The sequence below is a fragment of the Taeniopygia guttata genome, chromosome 2 (assembly GCF_048771995.1).
Source record: "Taeniopygia guttata chromosome 2, bTaeGut7.mat, whole genome shotgun sequence".
NCBI lineage: Eukaryota > Metazoa > Chordata > Aves > Passeriformes > Estrildidae > Taeniopygia > Taeniopygia guttata.
In genome coordinates this window covers 512,515-540,145 of record NC_133026.1, presented here as the reverse complement: position 1 = coordinate 540,145, position 27,631 = coordinate 512,515, and the positions used below count along the sequence as shown (strand labels likewise).

The window sequence follows — 27,631 nt, the reverse complement described above, 5'->3', positions numbered from 1 at the left end:
CCACCAGGACACCATGGCACGGCTCAGTCCCATTGTGACACATGGCACCGCCCGTCAGGCTCAGTGAAGGTGATGCCACCGCACGGGACCCCAGTGTCACAGGGGCACCACGGTGTGGGACGTGTCACATGTGCTGGCCTCAGTAAAGGTGACGCCACCTCCTCTGTCCTGTGTCTCTGCCAATGCCGCGGCCACCAGGATGCTCCAAGCAGTCCCCAGTGTCACCACGTTTAATGACGGTGACACCCGAGGTCATTGTCCCAGGGGGTGACACACAGAGCCGGGGGTCTCTGTCTGGTTTATTGGGGGCACCTAAGCGGGGGGGACATGCAGGGGTGACACGGGACAAACACAGCACACGCTATGGGCGGCCGGGCAGTGGCAGCCCCTCGAGCCCCGCGTCCCCCTCCCTGTGCGGGGGTGACAGTGCCGGTGTCACCCGGCTGGGGGAGGAGCGGCCGCGGGCTCGGGGGACGCGCGGCCCGGCCGGACGGGAGGGGCACACGGAGGGTCCCGACCCGACCCCCCCTCAGCCGGGCCGTCCCTGGGGACACGGAGGGGCGCACACGGACCCGCCGGCCCCACCGCCACCGGGGGTCCTGGGGGGGACACGGCGGGGGGACACGCACACACAGAGCGGGGGGCGACACGCGTGTCCCAGCGCAGCGGGACCCCCCGACACACGCGACGTCCTGGGGACAGGACCCGGGGACACACCTGGGCACACCTGGGCACACACACACACCTGTGCACACCTGTGCACACACCTGGGCACACCTGGGCACACACACACCTGGGCACACACACACCTGGGCACCCCCCGCCGCCCCGGGGCTCGGGGGGGAGCAGCAGCAGGAGGAGGAGGAGGAGGAGGAGGAGGAGGAAGAGCAGCACAGTCTGACAGTCCGGGGCGGGGCCCCGGGATGAGGCGGGATAACGGGGGGTCCCGGTTCCCCCGGTTCCCCCGGTTCCCCCGGTTCCCCCGCGGGCCGCCGGCACCGGGGGCAGCGTCCATGGGGCAGCGGCCGGAGCCGGGCCCAGGGGGGCTCTGGGGACCCCAGGGCTGCGAGGAGATCTGTGTCCCCCCGTTCCGGGCTCAGGGGTCCCAGGGCTCTGCACGGCCCACGGCCTGGGCTTTGGGGGTCCCGCATGCTGGGGACAGGGGTCCTGCGGCTCCGGGGGTCCCACGGGTCCCGAGGGTCCCAGGTGCCAGGGTGCGGGGCTCCCAGGACTCTGGGGGTCCCACATTCCGGGGCTGGGGGTCCCAGGGCTCCAGGGCTTCCAGGGCTCCTGTGACTCCGGGGGTCCCGGGTCGCGGCGGGCAGGGCTGCGGGCCGGGGGTCCCACATGCCGGGGTGCAGGGCTCCCACGTCCTGGGCTCTGGGGGTCCCGTGCCTCGGGGTCTGAGGGCTCCGGGGGTCCCACGTCCCGGGCTCTGAGTGCTCCGGGGGTCCCGTGGCTCCGGGGGTCCCGCTTTCCGGGGTCGGGGGTCCCGTGGCTCCGGGGTCCCGCCGCGCCCCGGCGCTCCCATTAGCTGCCGGGGTCGGAGCAGTGTCTCTGGAGCGGGGGGGTCCCCGGGGGGGTCCCCGCGGGCGGGGGCAGCGCCCCGGGCAGGGAGCGGCGCCGCGGCGGGGGCGGCTCCAGCAGCAGCACCACGTCCGGGGGCTCCGGGGCGCACGGGGGGCGCGGCACCTGCGGAACGGGGCTCGGTGTGGGGGGCGGCGGGGCTCGGGGTGCCCCCACTGCCCGCACCCCCAGCGGGTGACCCCCGCACTGAGGGGCAGGAGGGCGGTACCCCCATTCCGGGGGGCTCGGGGTGACCCCAGCCCACGATGGACAGCGAGACGAAGGGATGCCCCCCCAAACCAGGCACAGCCCCATTCCGGGGGGCTCGGGGTGACCCCAACTCACGATGGACAGCGAGATGAAGGGATGCCCCCCCAAACCAGGCACAGCCCCGGCCCGGGGGGCTCAGGGCTGACCCCAGCCCACGATGGACAGCACGACAAAGGGATGCCCCCCAAACCAGGCACAGCCCCGGCCCGGGGGGCTCAGGGTGACCCCAGCCCGCGGGTCCGGCAGTGGAACACCCCCAAACGGCCGGTGCCCCCCGGGCCCCTCACCTGAGCGAGCGGGCGGATGGGGGTGATGGGCAGGGTGGGGGGCAGCGGCCCCGGGGGGGGCTGGTGCGGGGAGGTGACGGCGCTGTAGGCGGGGGGCACCGGCGCCTGGCGCTGCAGCAGGTGCACGATGGAGGAGATGTCCGAGCTCAGCCGCGACTCCAGCCTGCAACAGCCGCGCGGGCATCAGGCCTGGGACCCCCGGCCCGCCCCCACCGGCCCCAGGACCCCCAGCCCTGCCCCACCCATCCCTCAGGTGGCTCGGGGGGCTCAGCTCGGCCCGGGGGCCTCCCTTCTTTCCTGCTCGGGGTTCTCCAGACCCCTTTGGCAATGGGGGGCTCCCATGGGGTCCTGCTGGCCTAAGCCCCCCTCGGGTCCCACCTGCGCCCCCCAGATTTACCTGTTGAGCTGTTTTTGGAGCAGATCCAAGCGGGATTCCAGGTCGGAGCGCTGGCGGCGGGTCAGGGTCGGGGGGGGATTTGGGGGGGCCCCGTGGGAACAGCGGGGGAGCTCCTGGTACTGGCGGCCCCGGGTGTCACCCCAAAAACTGAAGATGTTGGAGACCCCCGAGAAGGCGCCTGGAAAAGGAGGGGAGTGAATGGGTTTGGGGGGGGGTGTGAAATGAGGGGGCATATTTGGGGGATCCAGGGGACTGGGGGAGGGGGGCTGGGGCTTTTGGGAGGCTCCACAGCCTCAAACAGGGAGGGCGAGATTGGGACCCTCCCTGCCCAACCAGAGACCCCTATCCCCACCTGAGGGGGCGCAGGGGCAGTTGAGGGGGAGGGCTGAGAATGGGGGGTTCAAGGTTTGGGGGGGAGCTCTGGAACGCTGAGTGAGGAGAGCAGGAGTGGGGAACCCCCACCCCACCCCAACTTTCACCTGGAGGGCTCCAGGGCTGCAGGGACAGTGTGAGATGGGGGTCAGGGGTGGGGAGCCAGGGAGTGCTGCAGTTTTTGGGGAGTCTGCAGGACCCTGGGCGGGGAGGGAAGGAATGGGGGACTCCCCAGGCCCAGCTGAGGGGGGCACAGGGGGGCGGCGGTGGGCGCTGGACAGGGGATGGGGCTGGGGCAGGGCTGTGGACAGCAGTGCCAGGGTTTGGGGGCGTCCTCTGAGCCCCGAGTGAGGAGGGAGGAAGGGGCCGCCCCCACCCTGAGCCCCCCACCCACCTGAGAGGGGGTTGCACATGTCGCTGCCCTCCCGCTCCTCGGGCTCGGGGGGAGCCGCGGGGGCGCTGCGGAACGGGGACAGCGCCGTGGCCCCCGGCGGGGGCGCGGGGGGCTCCTCCTCATCGCTGGAGCCGCAGCTGGAGGGGCTGGGGGGGTCCCACTCGGCCGGGCCTCGGGGGGCTCCGGGGGCTTGGCCGCCCCCGCCGTCGCCCCGCAGCGCCCGGGACTCCTCGGGACTGGGGACATCTGCAGGGGACACGGCGGGTCAGGGCCGGGCCGCGGGACCCTGGGGTCACCGCCGGGGGTCACCGCCGGGGGTCGCGGCCCCCCGAGCCCCACCTTTCTCGGGGCGCCGGCGGAAGGACAGCTTGCGGCGGCGGAGCCGGGAGAAGCCTCCGTCCAGCTCGTCGCTGCCCGGGGAACCGGGGATCATGTTGGTCTGCGGGACACGGGGGGCGCGGTCGGGGGGCTGCCGGACCCCCCCCGGCTCCTGCAGGACCCCCCAGAGCTCTCAGCCCCTCCCGGTTTGCTCAGCGCCCCCTCCCTTGCTCAGGACCCCCCAACCCGCTCAGGACCCTCAGCCTTTCTCGGGGCTCTCCTGCCCCGCTCAGAGTCCCTCAGGACTGCTCGAAACCCCTCAACAACCTGCCCCGAACCCCCCCAGCGTCCCCACGCCTCCCAGTTTGCTCAGGACCCTCCAAACCGCTCAGGACCCCCCTCAGCCCGCCCCGAACCCCCTTATTTGCCCAGGAGCAGCAATTTTCCAGGACTCCCCGGGTCACTTGGGGCTCCCAGCCTGCTCAGGACCTCCCATTTTGGAACCCCACCCTGCCCGGGCCCCCCCTCACGTCGCGCAGGTTGAAGGTGATCTCGAGGGTGCCCCAGAAGCGGTCGGAGAACTCGGGGTACATGTCCAGCACCTCCAGCAGGTCCTCCCGCAGGATCTTGTGCAGGTCGCAGTAGGTGAGCGCCCGAACATCCGCCCGCGACTTCCCGGGCCGGGCGTGCAGGTGCAGCGGCTCCCCGAAGGTGTCGTTCTTACCTGCGGGGTGCGGGGCTCAGTCAGGGGCTGCGGGGGCTCCGCGGGTCCCGCACCGCCCCGGCCGCTCCCGGAGGTGTCCTCCTGCCCTGGGGGAGCCGGGGGGACACCCGGAGGGGTCACCTCAGGGCTGTGACAGGGCTGAGGGGAACCCCCGGGGCACTCAAGGTGACCCCAAAGCTGGGGGGCTCCGGGAGGTGCGGGAGTCACTTGGCGTGCCCGGGAGCCACGGTGTCACCGGGGGGACGCTCAGGGTGTGCACAGCACTGGGGGCCCCCGGGGGTCAGGATGGGCTTTCCCGGGGGTCCCGGGATGGGGGGATCCCTCGGGAGTGTCACCCGAGGAGCACCGGGGGTCTCCGGGAGATGGGGCGGCACCGCGGGGCACCAGGACCGGGTGACACCCGAGGGCAGCGGGGCCCCGCGGGACCCCCGGGGGCTCACCCAGGATGGCGACCACGACGTCGCCGCGCAGGATCTCGATGGAGCCGCGGGAGATGAAGTAGAGCGCGGTGAGCACGTCCCCGGCGTGCACCAGCGTGTCCCCGGGCGGGGCGTGCGTGGTCTTGAACTTCATGGCCAGCGCCCGCAGGCAGCCCTTGGTGGCCCCGCGGAACGGGGCGCAGTTCTGCAGCAGGCTGCGGTTCAGGTGCAGGCAGATGTCGGCCTGCAGGCACTCGGGGAACCCCTTCAGCACCTGGGGGGGCACCGGGGGTCACCGCGGGCCGCAGCGCTTGGGGGGCCCACCCGGGGCTCGGGGCTGCGGCAGCTTTGGGGGTCCCGGGGGTCTCGCCGCGGGCACGTCGATGCCGCTGGGGCAGGAGCAGGAGTGATGGAAGCGCTCCCTGGGGAGGGGGCGCTGGGGGCCAGGGGGGTTCGGGGGCCTCTGGAGGTTTGGGGTGCTTTGGGGTTCCTCAGGGTCTCACTATGTTCATGTTGATGCCGCTGGTGTAGGACCAGGCGTGCTGGGAGACGGGCTGAGGGCTGGGCGGGGTTTAGGGGTCCCACAGGGTTTGAGGTGTTTTGGGGGTTTTTTGGGGGTCTCACCATGTTCATGTCAATGCCATTGGTGCAGGACCAGGCGTGGTGGGAGAGGGGCGGAGCACCAAGTGGGATTTAGGGTTCCATGGAGGTTTGGGGTGGTTTGGGGTTGGTTTTGGGGTGTTTTGGTGTTCCTCGGGGTTTCACCGCGTTCATGTCGATGCCGTTGGTGGAGGACCAGGGGTGCTGGAAGAGGGGCTGAGGGCCGGGCAGGGTTTAGGGGTTCCATGGAGGTTTGGGATTGGTTTTGGGGTGTTTTGGGGTTTCTCAGGGTTTCACCCCGTTCATGTTGATGCTGTTGGTGTAGGACCAGGCGTGCTGGGAAGGGGCTGAGGGCCAGGGGGGTTTAGGGGTTCCATGGGGTTTTGGGGTGTTTTTGGGGTGGTTTGGGGTTCTTCAGGGTCTCACTGCATTCATGTCGATGCCATTGGTGTAGGACCAGGCGTGCTGGGAAGGGGCTGAGGGCCGGGCGGGGTTTAGGGGTTCCATGGAGGTTTGGGGTTGGTTTTGGGGTTCCTCAGGGTCTCACCGCGTTCATGTCGATGCCGTTGGTATAGGACCAGGCATGCTGGGAGATGGGCTGAGGGCCAGGGGTTTTAGGGGTTCCATGGAGGTTTGGGGAGGTTTGGGGTTGGTTTTGGGGTGTTTTGGGGTTTCTCAGGGTCTCACTGCGTTCATGTCGATGCCGCTGGTGTAGGACCAGGTGTGCTGGGAAGGGGCTGAGGGCCAGGGGGGTTTAGGGGTTCCATGGGGTTTTGGGGTTGGTTTTGGGGTCCCTCGGGGTCTCACCGCGTTCATGTCGATGCCGTTGGTGTAGGACCAGGCGTGCTGGGAAGGGGCTGAGGGCCGGGCGGGGTTTAGGGGTTCCATGGAGGTTTGGGGTTGGTTCTGGGGTGGTTTGGGTTTCTCAGGGTCTCACCGCGTTCATGTCGATGCCGTTGGTGTAGGACCAGGCGTGCTGGAAGTACTCCTCGAGGCGCTGGCGCAGCGGGTTGGGGATCTGGTGGAAGCGGATGAACTCGCGCACCCGCAGCATCTGCGTGTGGTAGCGCGCCGTGCCCGAGTACAGCCGCTGGATGATGGCCGACACGTTCCCGAAGATGCTGGCGTACATCAGCGCTGCGGGGAGCGGGGTCAGGCCGGCTCTGCACCCCCGAGCCCCCCAAACCTCCGCTGCCGCCCCCGGGCCGGGCTGCAGGGTCCCCGTGTCCCCAGGCACCAGCACCGCGTGGTGGCCGAGCTGCTCCCGAGGTGCTGCCGTGCATCGGTGCTAGGGGGGCGTGTCGGGGGCTCTGCACCCCCAAACCCCCACAAAGCTCCCCAAAACCCCCACAAAGCTCCCCAAAACCCCCACTGCTGCCAGGGCTGCAGTGTGGGGTGCCCATCATCGTGCAGGGTGCCCATTTCATGGGGTCCCCACTGTCACTGGGTTCCCCATCGTCACGGGGTTGTCCATCACCACGGAGTGCCCTTTGCTACGGGGGTCCCATCATCACGGGAGTGTCCCCATCCTCACGGGAGTGTCCCCATCATCACGGGAGTGTCCCCATCATCACAGGAGTGTCCCCATCTTCACAGGAGTGTCCCCATCCTCACGGGAGTTCCCACTGTCATAGAGGTCCCCATCACCACCCTGTTCCCACTGTCACTGGCCCCCATCATCGTCAGGGTCCCCATTGCCATGGAGGGGCGTCATCATCACCGTGGTGCCAAGGCTGCACAAGGGAATTCTCAGATGCCTAAGCCACCACTGTCCCATGTCCCCAAGTGCCACCTCCACAGGGATTTTAAATCCCTGCAGGGATGGGGACTCCAACCCTGCCCTGGGCAGCCGTGCCAGGGCTGGAGAGCCCTTTCCAGGAGGAACATTCCCAAAATCCACCCTGGCCCAGCCTGGGGCCGTTCCCTCTCCTCCTGTCCCTGTTCCCCAGGCTGTCCCCTCCTGTCAGGAGCTGTGCAGAGCCACAAGGTCCCTCCCTGATGCCCCTTTTGTCCAGGCTGAGCCCCTTCCCATCCCCATTCCCTGGACACTGCAGCCCTTCCAGGGCTCCCCTGCTGGGAGGGGCTCAGAGCTGCCCCCAGGGTTCCAGGGGGTCCCTCAGCAGGGCCAGCACAGGGGACAATCCCTGCCCTGGGCTGTGCCACCTGAGCAGGGCCACAGGGACCCGATCCCCGGAGCGTCCGTGAAGGTGCCAAACGGGGCCGGCCCCAAAACCGAGCCTGGGGTGCTCCTGCAGCACCCCCAGTGGGGTACAGACACAGGTGTGCACACACACAGGTGTGAGGATACACACACACACAGGTGTGCACAGGTGTGAGGATACACACACAGGTGTGAGGATACACACACACAGGTGTGCACACACACAGGTGTGCACAGGTGTGAGGATACACTCACACAGGTGTGAGGATACACACACACAGGTGTCACACACACCCGGCTGCACACGCAGGTGCTCACACACACCCTGGTGCGCACGCACACCTCACCCAGCCCCTCACACCGCCCCACTCCCTGGGCTCTCACACACCCTGGTGCACACACAGGGCTCACACACACACACCCAGCTGCACACCCACACCTCCCCAGCCCCTCACACCCGCCGCCCCGCTGCCCGGGCACTCACATCCGATCAGCATGACGCAGATGGAGAAGATCTTCTCGGAGTTGGTGTTGGGGGACACGTTGCCGAAGCCGACGCTGGTGAGGCTGCTGAAGGTGAAGTAGAGCGCGGTGACGTACTTGTCCTTGATGGAGGGCCCGAAGGTGCCGTTGAGGGGCTTGCCGATCTGCTGGCCCAGGGCGTGCAGCCAGCCCGTGCGCTGCCCCTCCACGTTGCCGATGGCGTACCAGATGCAGGCCAGCCAGTGGGCGATCAGCGCGAAGGTGCACATCAGCAGGAAGAGCACGGCCGCGCCGTACTCCGAGTAGCGGTCCAGCTTCCGCGCCACCCGCACCAGCCGCAGCAGCCGCGCCGTCTTCAGCAGCCCGATCAGCGTGGTGGTCTGCGGGCGGCAGGGAAAGGGTTACCGGGGCTGGGGCACCCCGGGACCCCCGGGAGGGCCTGGGGGTTCTGCGCTCCCTCCCCGCATGGGCAGCCCCGGCAGCATCGTTATCTGGGGGCGGGAAAAAGTGGGGGGCGACAGTGAAGAGACACCCCCAGAACCCAAAAGGGTGGGGGGTGCCTGCCCCAAGCCAGCAGCTCCATTCTGGGGGTCTCCTCCTGCCCCAAGCCAGCACCTCCATTCTGGGGGTCTCCTCCTGCCCCAAGCCAGCAGCTCCATTCTGGGGGTCTCCTCCTGCCCCGGTGCCCCCAGGGTGAGGGTGTGTGGGGAGGGAGGAATGGGAGGTCACCCGGACAGCAGAGCCAGAGGGGTCCCACAGACCCCCGGAGGGGCAGAGGGTGCCAAGAGCCCCTGCCCCTCTCCCCGTATCAGCCCCCGCTGTCCCACCCAGAGCAGATGGTCCAGGAAGGAGGTTCGGGGGGGTCACCAGGGGCCCTGGTGGTGTCCTGGCCTGGCGGGGCATGCGGGACCCCCAGGCGCTCCCCACGGGAAGATCCAGCACCCAGGAACAGCACCCACCCCCCAACACCCAGCCCAGCACTGGGGGCACAGGTGGGACCCCCAGACACGACCCCCAGCACTGGGGCACAGGTGGGACCCCCAGAACACGACCCCCAGCACTGGGGCACAGCTGGGACCCCCAGACACGACCCCCAGACACAACCCCCAGCACTGGGGCACAGGTGGGACCCCCATACACGACCCCCAGCGCTGGGGCACAGGTGGGACCCCCAGACACGCCCCCCAGCACTGGGGGCACTGCCCAGCCCCCGGGACTCGCCCCCCGCCCCCCGTGTCCCCGCGTCACCTCCTCGGAGCCGGAGCCGAAGATGAGCAGGTCGAAGGGGATGGCGGCCACCATGTCGATGAGGAACCAGCCCTTGAAGTAGTGGATGGCGATCTTGGCGGGGTGGCTGACCACCTCCTCGTTGGAGTTGACGTAGGTGGTGCGGAAGTTGATGAGGATGTCGATGATGAACATGATGTCCACGATGAGGTCCACCACGTTGAGGGGGCTGCAGGAGTAGCCGCACTGGTGCCGCTGCGCCTCCTCGGAGTCGCTGAGCAGGAAGGCGGCCGAGTAGGGCGTGAAGATGGCCGTGTAGATGACCAGCAGCAGGATCAGCCAGTCCCACACGGCCTTGAAGGGGCTGTAGTGCAGGATGGTCCAGCGGTGGATGCGCGGCGCCTGCAGCTTGTACTCGGGGAGCACGTCGGCGCCCAGGGACAGCACCTGGGGCGGACACGGGGCTCAGCGCTGCACCCCGACCCTACCGCCCCGATTTTTAACATTTCCTAAAGCTCCTGAGTTTACACTCCTGCAACAAACCTCCTCACACACTTTCTGTGAATAACTTATTGTTTTTACATTCCCTGGTGGAGGCAGAGAAATCTGATGTACTGGTGGTTTGTCCAGTGTCATTAGAGAAGTAACATTTACCCTCCAATCCACCGTCACCCTTAGACAACTATAAATACTAGAATTTATAGCCAGAAAATAAACTCCTTTTCCCACCTTTACCATAGCAGCAGCACGTGTCGTATGTGTCCTGTGGTGACACAACACCCCCAGCACGGAGCCCCTGTTCCCCCAACCCCCGAGCACTGCGGGGCCGTGGCCACGCTGGGTCAGGGCTGGACCCGCTGGTTCCGGGGGTCCTTTACAGCTTCAGCAGCTCTGGGACCCTCTGGGGTGCGGTGGGACCCCAAAAAGGGTAAGGAAAGGCATGGGGGGGCTGCAGGGGGGCGGTGCTGCTGCATGGCGCGGACCCCCAGCCCGGGGAGAGGGGGGGACCCGGGTCAGGGGCTTTGGGTCCGCGCTGGTTCTAAAGGTCCTTCCCAAACTTCGGCTCTGAGGCTCTGGGGGTGCAGAGGGACCCGGCACGGCCATGGGGGGTGCAGGGACACCACCCCCACACCACAGAGCTGCCCCACAGGCCCCTCCTGCCCCACAGACCCCACCAGGGCAGCTCCACCCCCAACAGCCACAGACACGATGCTTCCCTGTGCCCCCACCGTGGCCACCCCCGTCAGGGGGCACACAGACCCCTCCCCAAACGCCAGTCCCTGTGTGGGACACCTGCACGTCCTGGGGGCACAACCCCGGGGGTCTCTGGGGGGTTTCGCTCAGTCTTGGGGGGTCTCGGTCAATCTTGGGGGTGCCTGGGGGCACAACCCCGGGGGTCTCTGTGGGGTCTCCATCAATCTTGGGGGTGCCTGGGGGTGGTCTGCAGGGTCCATCACCACGCACAGCCCCACGGCAAGGGTGAGAGGGAACAGGGGATGACCCACGGCCCCCCCAAACTGTGTCCCACAGGGGTCACCCCTCCCTTCTGCCCTGTGGGGGTCACGGTCCCCCTGCCCCCCTGGGGTCCCCTTGCCCCTCCAGGCCCACCGTGGGGCTGCTGCTGCCCCACAGGGAGGGGGGGGATGGGCACCATGCCCCCTGCCCCATCGCCCCGGGGCACCCCTGGGGGTGCGGGGTGCCCCCGTCACGCAGAGCTAGAGCTTTCTGTAAGCCCCCAGGCCCTCCCGAACAAGCGCCGAGGGCACGGCCCGAGGCTCCCACGGCCACCGCCAGGTCCCGGGTGGGCTCCGAGCCCCCCTGCGGCCCCCCCGCCCCCCTGCCGGTCCCGGGGGGCGCGGAAGGGGCGGTACCGGTACCTTCTCCCGCTGTCCGTGCCCGGTGCCATCGCGGCGGAGCCCCAGCCGGGCGCTGCAGAGGGGGACCCCGGGCATGGGGCAGGGCCCGGGGGGCGGCCCGGGCCGGGGGGGCGCCGGGGGCGCGCCCGGGAGCTCCTGCAGCAGCTGCAGGAGCGCGGGCAGCATCCTCGGGGCTCAGCCCCCGCCGGCCCGGGGCTGCCAGGGACACCCCCGGCCCGGCCCCGGGGCCATGGTGCGCCCGGGACCCCCGGCGGCGGCGGTATCGGGGACCCCCGGCGGTACCGGGGAGCCCCGGCGCGGTGCGCGCCCGCCGCGCTCGGCCGGAGCCGATGGAATTATTGGGGCGGAAACGTTTCCCAGGCTGCTCCGCTGCCGCTGCCACGGCCAGGGCAGCCCCCCCGGCCCCGCACGGCCCCGGTCCCCCCCACGGGACACACCGGGAACCGGCACTGCCGCGGCCAGGGCAGCCCCCCCGGCCCCGCACCGCCCCCGGCCCCGCCACGGGACACACCGGGAACCGGCACGGCCGCGGCCAGGGCAGCCCCCCCCGGCCACGGGACACACCGGGAACCGGCACGGCCGTGGGTGCCCACACGCGACACGGCACGGGTGGGACGTGTCACATCCCCCGCACCCCCAGGGCACCCCCAGGGCACCCCCAGGGCACCCACACCCGGCTGGGTGTGGGGGGACAGCGCTGCCCAAGCACTGAGCAGCGGCTCGGGGCCCACGCTGCGACAGGGACACGCCGGGGGATGTCCCCACCCGTGCGGATGCGGGTCCCCAAAGCGTGTCCCCCAGTGCCACGGCCCCCCCGGGACACAGCCCCTGTCGCCTCTGTCGCCAGGGGCCACCAGCCGCGGTGGCCTCGCGGGGCAGCGGGAACAGCCACGGGGCGATGGGACACGCGGTGCGGGAACACCGCGACACCGCAGAGGCACAGGGGGATGGCAGCGGGACACGGTGACACGCAGGGCCAGGGACACGCGGTGACAGCGCCGGGACACGCGGTGACACGCGGTGACAGCGCCGGGACACGCGGTGACACGCGGTGACAACGCCGGGACACGCGGTGACAGTGCCGGGACACACGGCAGCTCCTGCGTCACAGCCGCCACCCCCACGCGGGGGATTCCCGTCGCCACCAGTGTCCCCACGCACCGTGTGACAGAGGGACGAGGCCACACGCGGCCCGCGTGCCGGGGGTCCCCGTCCCCCCCCTTCCCGGGGGGCTGCACCCCCACACCCCCCGTGCCCCCGGCGCGTTCCCCGGGGGTGCCACGGGGGTCCCGGGGACACGGGGGGTGACAAGTACCGCGGCACAGAGCGGGTGCCGGCCCGGGGGTGTCCCCAGGGGGGTCCTGGAGGGGGACCCCAGCCCCAGAGTGGCGGTGCCGGCTGCGGGGCCAGCGGGGGAGGGGACGGGGGGGCCCGGGGACAGCGGGGGAGGGGACGGGGGGCGGCTCCAGCCACCAGCCGCTCCTGCCGCTAAATTTATCGCGCTGCCACGGCAAAGTGGGACAAATCGCGGCCTCCGGCGTGGGGGGCGGGGGCCGCCGAACGCCCCGGGCCAGGGGGGTCCCGCCGGCTCTGGGTCCCCCCGACCCCTGTGGCCACCATGGGTGGCCCCCACACCCCACCTGAACTCGCCCCCATCCGTGACCCCTGACTGGGGACCCCCTCTGCAGGAAACCGGGCAGGGACGGAAGGCACGGGAGAGTGACCGGGACACCCACTGAGTCACAGCCCCCCAAAATACACCCCCGCGCGTCAGCCCCACGGATACATCTGTCAGCGCCCCCCAAAATGAACCCCCCGCCCCCGCAGCTGGTCACCCCCCCAGTGCAGCCCACGCGGGTTCCCGGGGTCCCAGCTGGGGGCGAGGGACTGTCCTGGCACCCCGTCCCTGTGCCAGCCCCCCGGAGGGACTGTCCTGGCACCCCGTCCCTGTGCCAGCCCCCCGCACGCACAGGGGGGACACGCAGAGCCCCCCCGGACCCCCAGCCCCCCAAGTGGTGGGGCAGCATGTCCCCCCGCCATGGGGACAGTCCCCAGACCCCCCTGCAGGGCTCGGGGGTGCCGCGAAGAGGGGCTGGGGACACCCCGGTCCCCCCGCGTTCGGCAGGACGGGGCCGGTACGCGGCGACATCCCGCAGCCCGGGCCCGGGGCCGCCCCCCCGCCCCGCACCCGTCACTCACGGTGACACAGATGGCGCCGGTGCCGGTGACACGTTCGGCAGCACGCGGCGACACGTCCCGCCCCGGTGACGCGTCCCCGACACCTGCGGTGGCACCGCCGCCCCCCGCGACACCCGGTGCGCACCTGCGTGACCCAGACACCCGCGCCCACGGAGCACCCCAAATTCCCGGCCGGGACAGGGGGCACCGACACCCCCCGGGGCCCCGACACCCCCCCGGGGCCCTGAGAGACCCCCGGGACCCTGAGAGACCCCTGCAACCGGACACGGCCCCCGGGCACCGACACCCCCCCGGGCACCGACACCCCCCCGGGGCCCTGAGCGACCCCCGGGACCCGGACACGGCCCCCGGGCACCGACACCCCCCCGCCACTGCCCCGGCCCCCGGCCCGCCCAGCACGGACACAGTGGCACCCCAGCACCCGGCAGAGACCCCCAAATCCTGCCCCAGCAGGGACCCCCCGGGCACAGAGCCCCAAATCCTGCCCCAGCAGGGACCCCACGGGCACAGACCCCCAAATCCTGCCCCAGCAGGGACCCCACACACAGACAGCCCCAAATCCTGCCCCAGCAGGGACCCCACGGACACACAGCCCCAAATCCTGCCCCAGCAGGGACCCCACAACCACACAGCCCCAAATCCTGCCCCAGCAGGGACCAGCACCCACACAGCCCCAAATCCTGCCCAGCAGGGACCCCATGGGCACACAGCCCCAAATCCTGCCCCAGCAGGGACCCCATGGGCACACAGCCCCAAATCCTGCCCCAGCAAGGACCCCACGGGCACAGAGCCCCAAATCCTGCCCCAGCAGGGACCCCATACACACACAGCCCCAAATCCTGCCCAGCAGGGACCCCATGGGCACAGAGCCCCAAATCCTGCCCCAGCAGGGACCCTCCGGGCACAGAGCCCCAAATCCTGCCCCAGCAGGGACCCCACACACACAGAGCCCCAAATCCTGCCCCAGCAGGGACCCCACAGCCACACAGCCCCAAATCCTGCCCCAGCAGGGACCCCACATGCACAGACCCCCAAATCCTGCCCCAGCAGGGACCAGCACCCACAGGCACCCAAGACCAGCACTGGCAGGTCCCTGACAGCCAGGGACCCCCAGCGCCCCATGGGCACCCCGCACTGGCCCTGGCAGGTACCCCACACCTTCCTGGGCACCGATACCTGCCTGGGTACCCCACACGGGCCCTAACCAGGCCCTGGCACCCACCCAATGCCCCACCAGGGGTCTAAGACCCCCAGAGCTCCCAAACCTGAACACTGACACCCACCGTGTCACTGAGCCCGAGGCGCGGGAGCCCCGGGGACACCTCCAGCCACGGACACCGACCCCCATGACATCCCTGTCACCTTGCAGGTGTCACCGCTCTGGCCACCACCAGGGCAGCACCAGCTATCAGCCAGGGGACCCCAGAGCACCGCGGGGACACCCCGACACGGGAGACACCCCACTAGTGCGGACATCCCGGTGCCGGGGGCCCCCCCAGTTCCCCTCCCCGCACCGCTGTCCCCCCAGGGTGGCATCGGGGGTACTCACGGCGCTGAGCTGCGGCGTCGCAGCACCCTCGGGACCCCCCGACATGGGCACAGGGGACACGGGGCCGCCCGGGCGGGCAGCGACAGTGGCACCCGCTGCCTGTGGCACCCGTGGCAGGGTAGGGGACAAGCCCCGTGACAGGGTGACGTCCCTGGGGGACGGGGTGACGTCCCTGGGGGCGGTGCGCCCGCCCCAGCTCCGACCCCGACCCGGTGACGCTGGCACTGACCCGCACCCACCCCAAAGCCACAGACCACCGGCAAGGGAACGGCTGCAAGAACCGGCTGGGACACTCTGGGGACCACCCGGGACACTCTGGGGACCAGCTGGGACACTCTGGGGACCACCCGGGACACTCTGGGGACCGGCTGCGACACTCTGGGGACCACCTGGGACACTCTGGGGACCAACTGGGACACAGCAGAGGCCACGAGCAGTTACCCCTCGCCACACCAGAAACCACCGAGGCACAGCTGGACACAGCACCGGGCCTGGCCACGACACCAGGTGGGCACTGGGGACCCACGAGGGGGTTACCCCCCAACCCCCGGGAGGCACTGGGGGGGCCCCGATCCCCCTGGAGCCCAGAGCCGCCCAGCACAACCACCAGTGCCCCCCATTCAAGCGCGGGGGCACCCCCGGGACCCCACAGCCCCCCACAGCCCCCCAGAGCCGCCTGCTGCCACCCCCAGTGCCACCCCCGCTCCGTGTCCCCCATCCCGGCGTGGGGACACCCCCGGGACCCCACACCCACGCGGGGCACGATAAATTGCAGGTCCCTGTTCCCACGGGGGAAGCCACCCCCACACCCCCCCGAAAATCCCGGGACCACCAAACCCATCCAAACCCTCCGGCCACGATCGCCGGTGCCCGCCCCCTCCCCCCCATCCCGGCACGGGGACACCCCCGGGCCCCCGTGCTGCGGGACCCCGTTTCTGCCGCGGGGGGACCCTCCGAGCCCCCCGGTGCCCCTCCGAGCCCCCCGGTGCCCTCAGGGCCGCCTGCAGCGCCCACCGCTGTCCCCAGCGCCCCATCCCCTGCATCCCGCGTGGGGACAGCCCCGGGGCGCTGCTCCCGCGCACGGTGAAGACAACGGGACCCCGATCCCGCAGCGGGGGGACCCTCCGCAGAGCCCCCAGATCCCCCCGCGACCCCCACAGCCGCCACCAGCGATCCCCGGTGCCCGCCCGCCCCGGGGGGGGGGGGACACCCGCGGGACCCCGAGCCCACGCGCGGCGGTGCCAACCGTGGGTCCCACTTTCCCTCCCGGTAAGGACCCCCGCGACCCCCGGGACCCCCGTACCTCCTGTGCCACCAGGCTGGACACCCGCACGGCCCGGCGGACCCGCTCCCGCCGCTCCCCGTCGGGGCGGTCGCCGCGGTCGCCGCTGTCGCGCCGCGCCGGGGCCATGGCCGCGCTCGGGGGTCCCCGCGCCCCCCCGGCCCCGCGCGGCAGATGGAGCGGGGCGGGACCCCCCGAGCCCTCCCCGCAGATGGAGCGGGGCGGGACCCCCCGAGCCCTCCCCGCCGCTCGCCCCCGCCGGGCCCCCCCCGGCTCCAGCCCTCGCCACTCCCCGGAGGAGGGACCGGGAGCGCCCGGAACGGCCCCGCGGGGACACCGGTGGGGCACGGGGGTCCCCGGGGCCGGTGCCTTCCCCGCCTGCTCCGCTGCCACCCCCTCCCCGCTGCCAGCGGGCACCGCGGCCCCCGGACCCGCGTGGGATCCCCGGAGTGTGACTCGCACGGCCCCGTCACGGCGGGATGGGGACCGGAATGGGGACGGCGGCGGTGGCGGCGACAAGGACAGTGATGGTGGGGACATAGACAGTGACGGTGGGGACACGGACAGTGACGGTGGGGACACGGACAGTGACGATGGGGACACGGCCAGTGACGGTAGCGGTGAGCTGGCCCTGGCAGCCCCGGCTGATTCACGGCTGTCCCCGTGTCCCTGGCCACTGCCCAGCCCTGGCAGTGCCCCACGGCCGTGCCCCCCGGGCACCCCCAGCCCCAGCGAGAGGGATCTGTGGGGCAGCGCCCTCGCCCACCCGGGGGTGCCAGCGGGGCCGGGGTCGGCAGGACTCGTCCCGCAGTGGGGGCCCCCGGTGTCCCCAAGAGCCAGCGACACCCCGGTGACACGCCCTGGCTGGTGGCACCGCCGGGTCCCCACACACCCTGAGTGGCTCTGGGGTCCCCCAGCCCCATCCTGCCGCACCCAGGGGTCCCTCCAGAACAGACCAGGAGTTCCGGGGGTCCCGTGGGCCGTGGGGACGTCACGGACACCCCGGGCACACCGGGCCCTGTCACCGTCCCCCAGCGCGCCGTGACCTTGTCGGGCGCTTGGCTCCGGCCCCGCGGGTGAATCACGGCGCCGCTGCAGGGACACCGTGTCCCCAACGCCACCGACACGCGAGGCACGAGCGGGGGACAGCCCCACGGCCCAGTTCCCGCACCCCCCGTGTCCGTGCCCCCGGTGCCACACAGCCGGGGCACCCCGAGAACCCCTCGGCGTGCGGGGGGCAGAGCCCGGCCCGGTGACCGCAGCCGTGTCCCGTGTCCCCTCGTGGCCCCCGTGGCCCCTCGTGGCCCCCGTGTCCCCTCGTGGCCCCCGTGGAACGGCGGGGGAATGACAGCGCAGCGTCACCCTGGCGGCACAATTAATCGCGGCCGAGGCAATCAAGAGGTTCCGTGAGGAGTGGGGGGGTCGGGGTGCGGAGGGACGGGGGTGCCACCCCACAGAAGGGTCCCTCCACCCCACAGAGGGTCCCCCCGCCCCACCGAGGGCCCAGCGGCTGCCCCCGCAGCAGCGCGGGGAGCGCCCGGAGCGGGGCCCGGAGCCGAGGGAGGGCGGGGGTCCCCACGGGCCCCGCACGTGTGCGGGCAGCTGCGGGCCGGGGGTCCCGAGCGGCGGGGCAGATGCGCCGGGGCTGCTCCGTCCCCCGCCAGCTGCCCGGGACCGCGGGGACAGCCCGGCCGGGGCCGCGGGGGGACACGGCGGGGAGGGACAGACATCCCCCATCCCCGCGGGGATGCCCCGCGACCCCCCCGGATCATTAGCGGAGGGAAATCAGGGTGTAATTAAGCGGCGCCTCCTGCTCCCGCGGCAGATGGCGGTTACACAACGGGCACGGATTAGCGCGGCCGCCAGTGCCTGGCACCCGGTAGGCACGGCACCGGGGCGAGGAGCATCACGGCACCGGGGCGAGGGGCACCGGGGCGAGGGGCACCGCGGCACCGGGGCGAGGAGCATCACGGCACCGGGGCGAGGGGCATCGCGGTACCGGGGCGAGGGGCATCACGGCACCGGGGTGAGGGGCACCGCGGCACCGGGGCGAGGGGCACCACGGCACCGGGGCGGGGGGCACCACGGCACCGGGGCGAGGGGCGAGGAGCATCACGGCACCGGGGCGAGGAGCATCACGGCACCGGGGCAAGGGGCATCACGGCACCGCGGTACTGGGGCGAGGGGCACCGCGGCACTGGCAGTGTCTGCCCCCTGCATCTCACTCGGAGCCCTCCAGGACTGTCCCGGACCCGACTGTCCCCAGCCATGGCACCCACCGCCCCAGAACACCGCGGCCACAACCCCCAGCCAGTCCCCCACCCCTCCCTGAGCCGCCTTGGCACTGCCCGCTCACTTTGGCACCACCTGGACACTTCTGGCATCACCCGGACACTTTGGCATCGCTCGGCCACCTCCAGCACTGCCTGGACATCTTGTCACTGCTCGGACACTTTGTCACTGCTTGGCCACCTTGGCCACATCATCCCTGAAATTGTCCGGATGCCCGGGCACATCCCACCATCTCTGCACCACGTGCCACCTCTGGCACCTCCTGGGCACCGGCGTCACCTGGCACCTCCAGCAGCACCTGGCCCCTGTGGCATTCCCCGGTGACCTTTGTCACCGCTTGGCCACCTCTGGCACCCCCTGTCACCTCCAGCATAACCCAGTCAGCTCCCACCCAACTCCGGGCCCTCCGCAGCCCCCAGGGCTCACCTGTGTCACCTGTGTCACCTGTGTCACCTGTGTCACCTGTCCCCCTATCTGGGTCTCACCTGTGTGACGTGTGTCACCTGTGTCACCTGTGTCACCTGTGTCACCTGTCCCCCTGTCCGGGTCTCACCTGTGTCACCTGTGTCACCTGTGTCACCTGTCCCCCTCTCTGGGTCTCACCTGTGTCACCTGTGTCACCTGTGTCACCTGTGTGACCTGTGTCACCTGTGTCACCTGTCCCCCTATCTGGGTCTCACCTGTGTGACGTGTGTCACCTGTGTCACCTGTGTCACCTGTGTCACCTGTCCCCCTGTCCGGGTCTCACCTGTGTCACCTGTGTCACCTGTGTCACCTGTGTCACCTGTCCCCCTATCTGGGTCTCACCTGTGTGACGTGTGTCACCTGTGTCACCTGTGTCACCTGTGTCACCTGTCCCCCTGTCCGGGTCTCACCTGTGTCACCTGTGTCACCTGTGTCACCTGTCCCCCTCTCTGGGTCTCACCTGTGTCACCTGTGTCACCTGTGTCACCTGTGTGACCTGTGTCACCTGTCCCCCTGTCCGGGTCTCACCTGTGTCACCTGTGTCACCTGTCCGGGTCTCACCTGTGTCACCTGTGTCACCTGTGTGACCTGCGTCACCTGTGTCACCTGTGTCACCTGTGTCACCTGTCCCCCTCTCTGGGTCTCACCTGTGTGACCGTGTCACCTGTCCCCCTGTCTGGGTCTCACCTGTGTCACCTGTGTGACCTGTGTGACCTGTGTCACCTGTCCCCCTGTCCGGGTCTCACCTGTGTCACCTGTGTCACCTGTGTCACCTGTCCTCCTCTCTGGGTCTCACCTGTGTCACCTGTGTCACCTGTGTGACCTGTCCCACTCTCTGGGTCTCACCTGTGTCACCTGTGTCACCTGTGTCATCTGTCCCCTCTCTGGGTCTCACCTGTGTCACCTGTGTCACCTGTATCACCTGTGTCACCTGTCTGGGTCTCACCTGTGTCACCTGTGTGACCTGTGCCACCTGTCCCCCTGTCCGGGTCTCACCTGTGTCACCTGTCCCCCTGTCCCGCGGTCCGGGTCTCACCTGTGTCACCTGTGTCACCTGTGTCACCTGTCCCCCTGTCTGGGTCTCACCTGTGTCACCTGTGTCACCTGTCCCCCTGTCCGGGTCTCAACTGTGTCACCTGTGTGACCTGTGTCACCTGTCGCCCTCTCTGGGTCTCACCTGTGTCACCTGTGTCACCTGTGTCACCTGTCCCCCTCTCTGGGTCTCACCTGTGTCACCTGTGTGACCTGTGTCACCTGTCCCCCTCTCTGGGTCTCACCTGCATCACCTGTGTGACCTGTGTCACCTGTCCCCCTGTCCGGGTCTCACCTGTGTCACCTGTGTCACCTGTATCACCTGTGTGACCTGTGTCACCTGTCCCCCTGTCTGGGTCTCACCTGTGTGACCTGTGTCACCTGTCCCCCTCTCTGGGTCTCACCTGTGTCACCTGTGTGACCTGTGTGACCTGTGTCACCTGTCCCCCTGTCCGGGTCTCACCTGTCTCACCCATCCCCCAGTTCCCCTGTCCAGGTCTCACCTGTGTCACCCGTCCCCCCGTCCCGCGGTCCGGCTCTCACCTGTGTGACCTTCTCGGTGACGTTGTGGGTGCGGTCGCGCAGTTTGGTGGGGGCGATGATGGGCCGCGGGGCCGGGCCGGGGGCCCGCAGCCCCCCCGGGGGCAGCTCCATGAAGTTGAGGGTGATCTGCGGGATGCGGCCGATGGCGCGGAACCGCGCCAGGTCCGAGTCCGACGTGGAGTTCAGCAGCGCGCTGCGCACGGCGGCCACCGCGCCTGGGGGGAACAGCCGCCACCGCGGCGGGGGACTGTCACCGCGGCGGGGGACTGTCACCGCGGCGGGGGAACTGCCACCGCGCCTGGGGGGGACAGCCGCCACCGCGGCGGGGGACTGTCACCGCGGCCGGGGGATCGTCACCGCGGCGGGGGACTGTCACCGCGCCTGGGGGGGACTGTCACCGCGGCGGGGGGACTGTCACCGCGGCACACCGCGGCTCCCCACGGCTCCCCACGGCTCCCGGGGCGGGGGTCCCACGGTCCCCGGGGGTCCCACAGCTCCCAGGTGGCTGCCCATGGCAGGGGAAGGGCAGGGCAGAGCACCCCGGGCAGGGCAGAGCCCCGGGGCAGGGGAAGGGCAGGGCAGAGCCCCAGGGCAGGGCAGAGCACCCCGGGCAGGGCAGAGCACCCCGGGCAGGGCAGAGCCCCGGGGCAGGGGAAGGGCAGGGCAGAGCCCCAGGGCAGGGCAGAGCACCCCGGGCAGGGCAGAGCACCCCGGGCAGGGCAGAGCCCCCCGGGCAGGGCAGAGCCCCAGGGCAGGGCAGAGCCCCGGGCAGGGCAGAGCCCCCCGGGCAGGGCAGAGCCCCAGGGCAGGGCAGAGCCCCGGGCAGGGCAGAGCACCCCGGGCAGGGCAGAGCACCCCGGGCAGGGCAGAGCCCCGGGGCAGGGCAGAGCCCCGGGGCAGGGCAGAGCCCCCCGGGCGTGCGCCACCGGCCCCGGGACCTGCAGAGCTGCTCTCAGTTACCTCTAATGCCATTACACTAATTGTCCCTTATCTTAACACGCTTAATGAGCTCTGGGGCCAGCCAGGGCTCCCGAGGTGATTCCGGGGTGACTCCCCTGCGGCTCAGGGGGCTGCAGGATGGGCTGCGAGGGTCTCGGGGGTGACGGGGGTGTCCCCAGCCCCGCCGTGGGGCAGCGGGACGGAGCCCAGCAGGGTCCGTGGCTGTGGCCGCCCCACGCCCCCAGCACCGGGGGCTGTCCCGGTGCCCGCGGGCCGTACCGGTGCTGGAGCCGCGCTGCAGGCCGGTGCTGGCGCTGGCGTGGCGGCTGTGGCAGCGCTTGTCGCCGTCGCCCTTCATGGCCTCGATGTCATCGACGGAGGACGCCCGGCGGAGGCTGCGGAGGCTCTCCCGGGACCGGCGCTCCCGGGAGCGGCTCCGGGCCAGGCTGTGGTTGGCGAAGGCCAGCGCCAGGCGCTCGGCCCGCGGGGACGGCCGCGGCACCGGCGGCTCGGGGTCCCCCATCAGCGCCGCCTCGTCCTCGGGCCGGTCCCCAGCGCCGGCCTCCAGCGAGGATGAGCCGTCCTCGGGGCCCGAGTCGGCGGCAGGCGGGGCCGGGTCCGCGGCCAGCGGGTCCGTGAGCCCCGGCTCCACGACCACCACGTCCGGCGGCTCCGGGGGCTCGGGGGGCAGCGACTGGCGGCTGCCCGTGAGCGCCAGCAGCTTCAGCCGCAGGGACCGGCTGCGTCCTGGCGGAGAGACGGGGCTGGGTCAGGGCCAGGACCCGGCCCCAGATCCCCACCCCGGCGCTGCTTCGGCCGCACGGGGCGGCTGCACCCCGGGGGCAGCGCTGGGGCCAGGGCAGGGTCCCTGCACCCCCTCCCCACGGTGCTGCCCGCTGGCCCCGTGTGCCCCATAGCAACACCTGGCACAGGGGGACAGCGGGACACGAGCTGCCACCAGCCCGGTGGCACCGACCCCGTTCCCCTGCAGGAACCCAGGAGGGGGCTGTGGCCTGGTGTCCCCATCCCCCCGTACCTGGGGGTGACCCGGTGTCCCCCCGTACCTGGGGCTGACCCGGTGTCCCTGTCCCTGTCCCCCCGTACCTGGGGGTGACCCGGTGTCCCCATCCCCCCGTACCTGGGGCTGACCCGGTGTCCCTGTCCCCCGTACCTGCCGGGCCCCAGGGTGCCGGGGTGACCCAGTGGTTGGTGCCGGGGGTCGGGGCCTCCCCGGGCTCGGGCTCCCTCACGGCCTCGAAGTTGAGGATGAACATGATGACGGTGCCATCCTCGTTCTTCACCGGCACCACGTCCACCAGGCACGGGAAGGAGCTGCCTGCGGGGAGAGGGGGACAGTGACACGGGGGTGGCACTCCCACCCGGGAGGTCATCCCTGCCTGGCCCCAAACATCCCGGGACACACTGCCCCTGTCCCTGCTGGGGATCACCCCCGCCTGCCCCCCATTCCTGCTGAACCCCCTCCGGGGACCACCCCCGCCTGCCCCCCAACACTGACTCCACTGCAGCTGCACCGCAGGGGGAAACTGAGGCACGTTAGGGCGGGGGTGTCCCCTTTCCCCCCCCAGATGTCGTGGCATGTCTGTGCGTGGGCAGCGGTGCCGGGGGGGGCGCGGGGGGCTCCGGGGGTGCCGGGCGGGGTTAAGCCGCTCAGAACCCGTTAACAGCTGCGGCGTTAATCCGGTGCCACAGCTGGGGGGGCAATGGGGGTGCTCAGGGCAGCCCGGGGCAACCTCTGGGGATGGGGGGGGCATCCTGCTCCCCCCCGGCAGCCCTGACCCCACGGGAACCCTGGGGGGACACGGCTGGGTGGGGCCAGGGGGACACGCGGGTGACGCCAAAGCACCGAGTCCCCGCCGCCGGTGTCCCCCCGGCTGGCACCGGGCCCGGCAGCCTGGCACGGCGGTGCCAGCTGGCACTGGCCCTGCTCCCGTGCCCGCGGCGGGGGGATTCCCTGCCGCACGCGGGGCCGCGGGCCGGGGGCCAGCACAGGGTGGCCCCGGGTGACCCCGGGTGACCGCGGGGTCCTCGCCGAGCCACCGCCGCGGGGGGATTGGTGCCACAGCCGCCGCTGGCTCCATCACCCCGCGGGCATCAATCCTGAGCCCCCAGGGCACAGCTCGGGTCCTGCTGCCCGAGGGGGGCTGGTCCGGCCCCGGGTGGGGGCGAGGGGGGGACCGCAGCGGCAGAGGTGCACCCCGCGCTGCAACGGGACCGAGCCCCTTGCCCCCCACCCTAAGTGCACCTCCCACCGCCAGAGCTGTGCCCCAAATCCCCCCGCACCCCCGCACTGCACCCCAGCATCCCGGGACTGCCGGGGGCAGCAGGACCCCCAGAGCGAGGGGACACCCCTGGCCCCCCATCCCTGCACCCCCCCTACCGCACCCACTGCCCTGGGACCTGCACCCCCGCACCGAGGAGCCACCTGCACCCCCAGGCTCGCAGCCAGGCTGGGGACACCCCTCTGGCCCACGGGGGACCCCCACACCCCGAGGTGTCACAGTGACAAGGCCCCGACTCGGCCCCGGGCCGCTCCCGCCCTGCCCCAACACCGGGGGCCACACACAGGGGGACCCCAAAGGCCACATGGGGCTGTCCGTGCCCCCTCCCTGCCCCCCAGCCAGCCTGGGGTCCCCGAGGTGTCCCTGTGGGGACACAGGTGCCCCCGGGGCGCCGTGACCTCTGCGCGTCCCCGGCACCATAAACAACACGTCGCGAAGACAAATGGCTGCAGCAGCAGCGCAGCTCCGCGGCGGCTCCAGCGCGGCTCCAGCGCGGCTCCGGGCACCGGCACACGGCACCGGCCACCGGGACGCACCAGGGGCTGGCGGTGGGGGGCTGCAGGGGGGCAGCGGGCACCACAACACGATCCCGAGGACACGCGTGGAATGGCAGCGACACCGGGAGCACCGGGGACGCCGGAGCCGCTGGCAGCAAGGTCCCTGCCCCGCGGTGCCCGGGGGTCCCGGTGCAGCGAGTGGGACCCCCGGCAGCCTCACACAGCGGCTGGTAGCACGGCCGTACCGGGAGGAGACCCCCGTGCTGGGACCCCCGCAGCATCTCCGGCCGAGGGGCCCAGGGCACCCCGACCCAGGGCTAACCGAGGGTCCCACCCCATCCCGGGGGGCAGTCGGTCCCCATGGACGGCCCCGCTCGGGGGGGGCTCCCAGAGCACCCCCAGAGCCCTCACCACACATCCCCATGGGCCCCAGGGAAGCGCCCAAGGGCTGGGACCCCTCATCACTTCTGGGAACCCCCAGTCCCACCTCCCCTGGCTGCACGCGTGGGCAGGTAAGGGGTGACACCCCACGCTGCTCTGGGGGTACAGCTGGGGGTGCCGAGGACTCCGGGGAGCCAAGGAAGGCCCCACGCAGGAGCCCCATTTCCAGCGCCCCCGTGGCACAGGCTGATCAGTGTCACCCTAAGGAGGGCCCAACGCTGGCTCCAGGGGGACACCCACGGCCACCCGTGCCCCACGGCCACCCGTGCCCCACGGCCCCGGCACTGCACAGCCAAGGGGCGCTGGGGCGTGCCAGGCACAGCCGGTGCGGCAGGACGGGGGTGCCAGGGCCAGGCCCACTCCGCCAGGGCTCCCAGGGCCACGGTGGCTCTGCACGGCGCCGTGGCCACGCCGGCAGCTGGCACCGGCTTTGTTTACTCCAGCACCGGAACCGGGGCCGTGTGCCCGGAGCTGGGACAGCTGTGGTGACAGCCGGGACACCTGGCACTGGCTCGGGGCCACGGCCAGGGGAAGCAGCAGCACGACCAAGGCCGGGCCCTGCGGGGCGCAGCTCCTAGCGCCTGGCACAGGGACCCCGGGATGTCACCCGCCCGTTATGCCACACAGCCCCACAGGGATGGTGACGCCAGCTCAGCCCACTCCTCCCCTGGCCTTGCTCCGGGTGACACAGCCCCGTGCATCCCCCTTGGGGGGGGTCACTGCACCCCACAGCCCCGGGCCCACAGCACGTGGCTCCCTGGGGCCCACCCGCTGGCCACCGTGGTACCGGGAAGGACGGAGGGCACACAGGGCGCTGGTGCCCGCCTAGAGCCACCAGGGCCAGGCTCGCACCCTGCTGGGAGCCATCCCGGTACCGGAGAGCGCTGCGAACCCCCGGGGGTGTCAGTGTGGCCTGTGTTCCCACCTGTGCCAACAGCTCCTGCCGCCCCGCTCTGTCCCTGTGCCTGCTGTCCCCAGCCTGGGTGCCCAGGGGGTCAGCACCATCCTCGGGCAGAGATCTGCACCTTGTGCTCCCACATCTGTCCCCGCTGTCCCCCCGTCCCGCCCCCCGGCTCCGTACCATCCTTGCGGTAGAAGCAGATCTCCACCTTGCGCTCCTCGGCGCCCAGCAGCGCCTGGGCGATCTGGGCGGCGGCGCGGCGCTGGGTGCGGGGCCCGTGCAGGAAGTCGCAGGTGCTGGGCTGCTGCATCACCTCGGCCCGCGAGTACCCGCAGAGCCGGCAGAACCCCTCGTTGCAGTAGATCACGGCGCAGTTCTCCACGCGCGCGTTGCCGATGATGAACTTGCGGCCTGCGGGAGAGGGGTGGGCGGCTCAGGCCGCAGCAGCCCCCCGGGGGTCCTCTCCACCCCTCCACCCGTGGCTCTGGGTTCCCCAGGGACACGCACGTCAGGAGTCATCCTGCTCGTTCCCCAGGGACCCCATAACTGGTGGCATCACCACCGTGGGGACCCCAGAACTGTTGGGATCCCTCCGTCACAGGGACCCCAAAACCACGGGGACCCAGGGGCCCCACAGCAGAAGGAACTCTGGGATCCCTCTTCATCACAGGGACCCCCACAACTGCAGAGACCCCTTAGGGACACCACTCCCATGGGCACCCTGGGACCACCACCACCCCACCCCGAGGGCAGCGGCAGAGCCCCGAGCAGGGTGACACCCCCAGCCCGACCCCCGGGCAGCATCCCCCCACATCACTGCCCTGTCTCCAGCCGGGGGATGCTCTGGGCCTGACCCCAGAGGGGCGCTGGGAACCCCCAGATTTTCAGTCTCCCAGAGCCCCCACTCTGCCAGGTCCCCCTGCTCCAGCTGCTGGGCAGTGCTGGGGGGGCACAGGCCAGGGGGACCCCCAGTCCCACAGCAGCCTGAGCTGGTGGGGGGGGGCTCCACACCCGGGGGACTGTAGGGAAGCCCCAGTTGTGGCAGCCCAGAGCAAGGGGCTGCTGGAGGGCAGCGTGGGCAGGAATGCCCCCCAGCCTGGTTTGTCCCCGTCACCCCCAGCCCACCTCGAGCCGGGGGCTCCGAGACGCCAGGGTGAGCGGGGTCCCTCCCTGCCGGGCTCGCCCCGTCACCTCAGACGCACCCGGGCCACGGTCCCCTCACTGCCCTCCCGCCCGGTGCTCCCGGTGCCTCCCAACCCCCTCCCCGCAGCTCCCGCCCCGGTGCCCCCGTCCCCCCACTCACTCTGCCCCTCGAACTTGCGGATGATGGTGTCCAGGAAGGTGTTCTGGGGGGCGACGTGCCCCCGCCGCACCGGCATCGTGCCGGGCCCATGGGCAGCGCCGGCGGGGCGGGGGGGCGGGGCGGGGGGGCCCGCGCCGCGGGGGGTCCCGCTGCCCTTGAGCCAAGGACGGCGCCGCCGGGGGGGCCCCGGGGACCGGGGGGGCGCTCCCGGCCCGGGGCCGGACCCCGCCCGCCCCGGTGCGGCGCTGCGGGGCCGGGGGGGTCCGGGCCGGGGAGGCGGAGGGGGGCGGCGGGGCCGACCCCCCCGCTCTACCCGCCCGGTGCGCGCCGCGCCATCGGCCTTATTTAGTCACGGAGCGGCCGGGGGGGACCGGACCCGCCCCGCGCGCGGCGCCGCTCGGAACGGGTCGGAACGGTTCGGCTCCGTTCGGAACGGCCGGGCTGAGCCGGGCTGGGCTGCGCTCGGCCGGTCCGGTTCGGCGGGGTTCGGCCCGCTTCGGTTCGGTTTCGGTTCGGCCGGCTCGGCTCGGCCCGGTTGGGCTGAGCTCGGGCGGGCTCGGCTGGGTTCGGCGCGGTTCGGCTGAGCTGGGTTCGGCTGCGCGCGGCTGCACTGGGTTGGGCCGGGCTCGGCTCCGTTCGGCGGGGCTCGGGCGGGCGCGGCCCGGCTCGGGCGGGCTGGGCTGAGCTCGGCTGAGCTCGGCTCGGCTCGGCTCGGCCCGGCTCGGTCGGTCGGTGCGCTCGGCCCGGCCCGGCCCGGCCCCGCGGGCGCGGCGGGCGCTGCGTGTTGACAGCG

The 27,631-nt window shown here is 71.7% G+C and overlaps 1 protein-coding gene across 4 annotated transcripts; it reads right to left on the bottom strand.

Moving 5' to 3' along the window:
• Positions 1-282: 282 nt before the first annotated feature.
• KCNH2 (potassium voltage-gated channel subfamily H member 2) lies at positions 283-27,631 on the bottom strand. 4 transcript variants are annotated; one of them, XM_072925219.1, is made up of 17 exons: positions 26,839-27,631; positions 25,716-25,946; positions 22,568-22,732; positions 21,676-22,143; positions 20,458-20,672; positions 9,240-9,665; positions 8,217-8,371; positions 7,993-8,078; positions 6,285-6,484; positions 4,769-5,021; positions 4,135-4,328; positions 3,626-3,725; positions 3,287-3,532; positions 2,521-2,698; positions 2,124-2,286; positions 810-1,692; positions 283-745 (listed from the first exon to the last, which is right to left on the bottom strand). In XM_072925219.1, exons 1-16 carry the CDS (start codon positions 26,912-26,914, stop codon positions 1,531-1,533), a joined length of 3,318 nt encoding a protein of 1,105 aa, XP_072781320.1. In that variant the 5' UTR covers positions 26,915-27,631; the 3' UTR covers positions 283-745; positions 810-1,530. The 4 variants fall into 4 exon arrangements, with proteins under 4 accessions (XP_072781320.1, XP_072781318.1, XP_072781319.1 ...); XM_072925217.1 differs by having other exon boundaries at positions 283-727; positions 768-1,692; positions 7,993-8,371; positions 26,839-27,630; XM_072925218.1 differs by having other exon boundaries at positions 283-727; positions 778-1,692; positions 7,993-8,371; positions 26,839-27,630.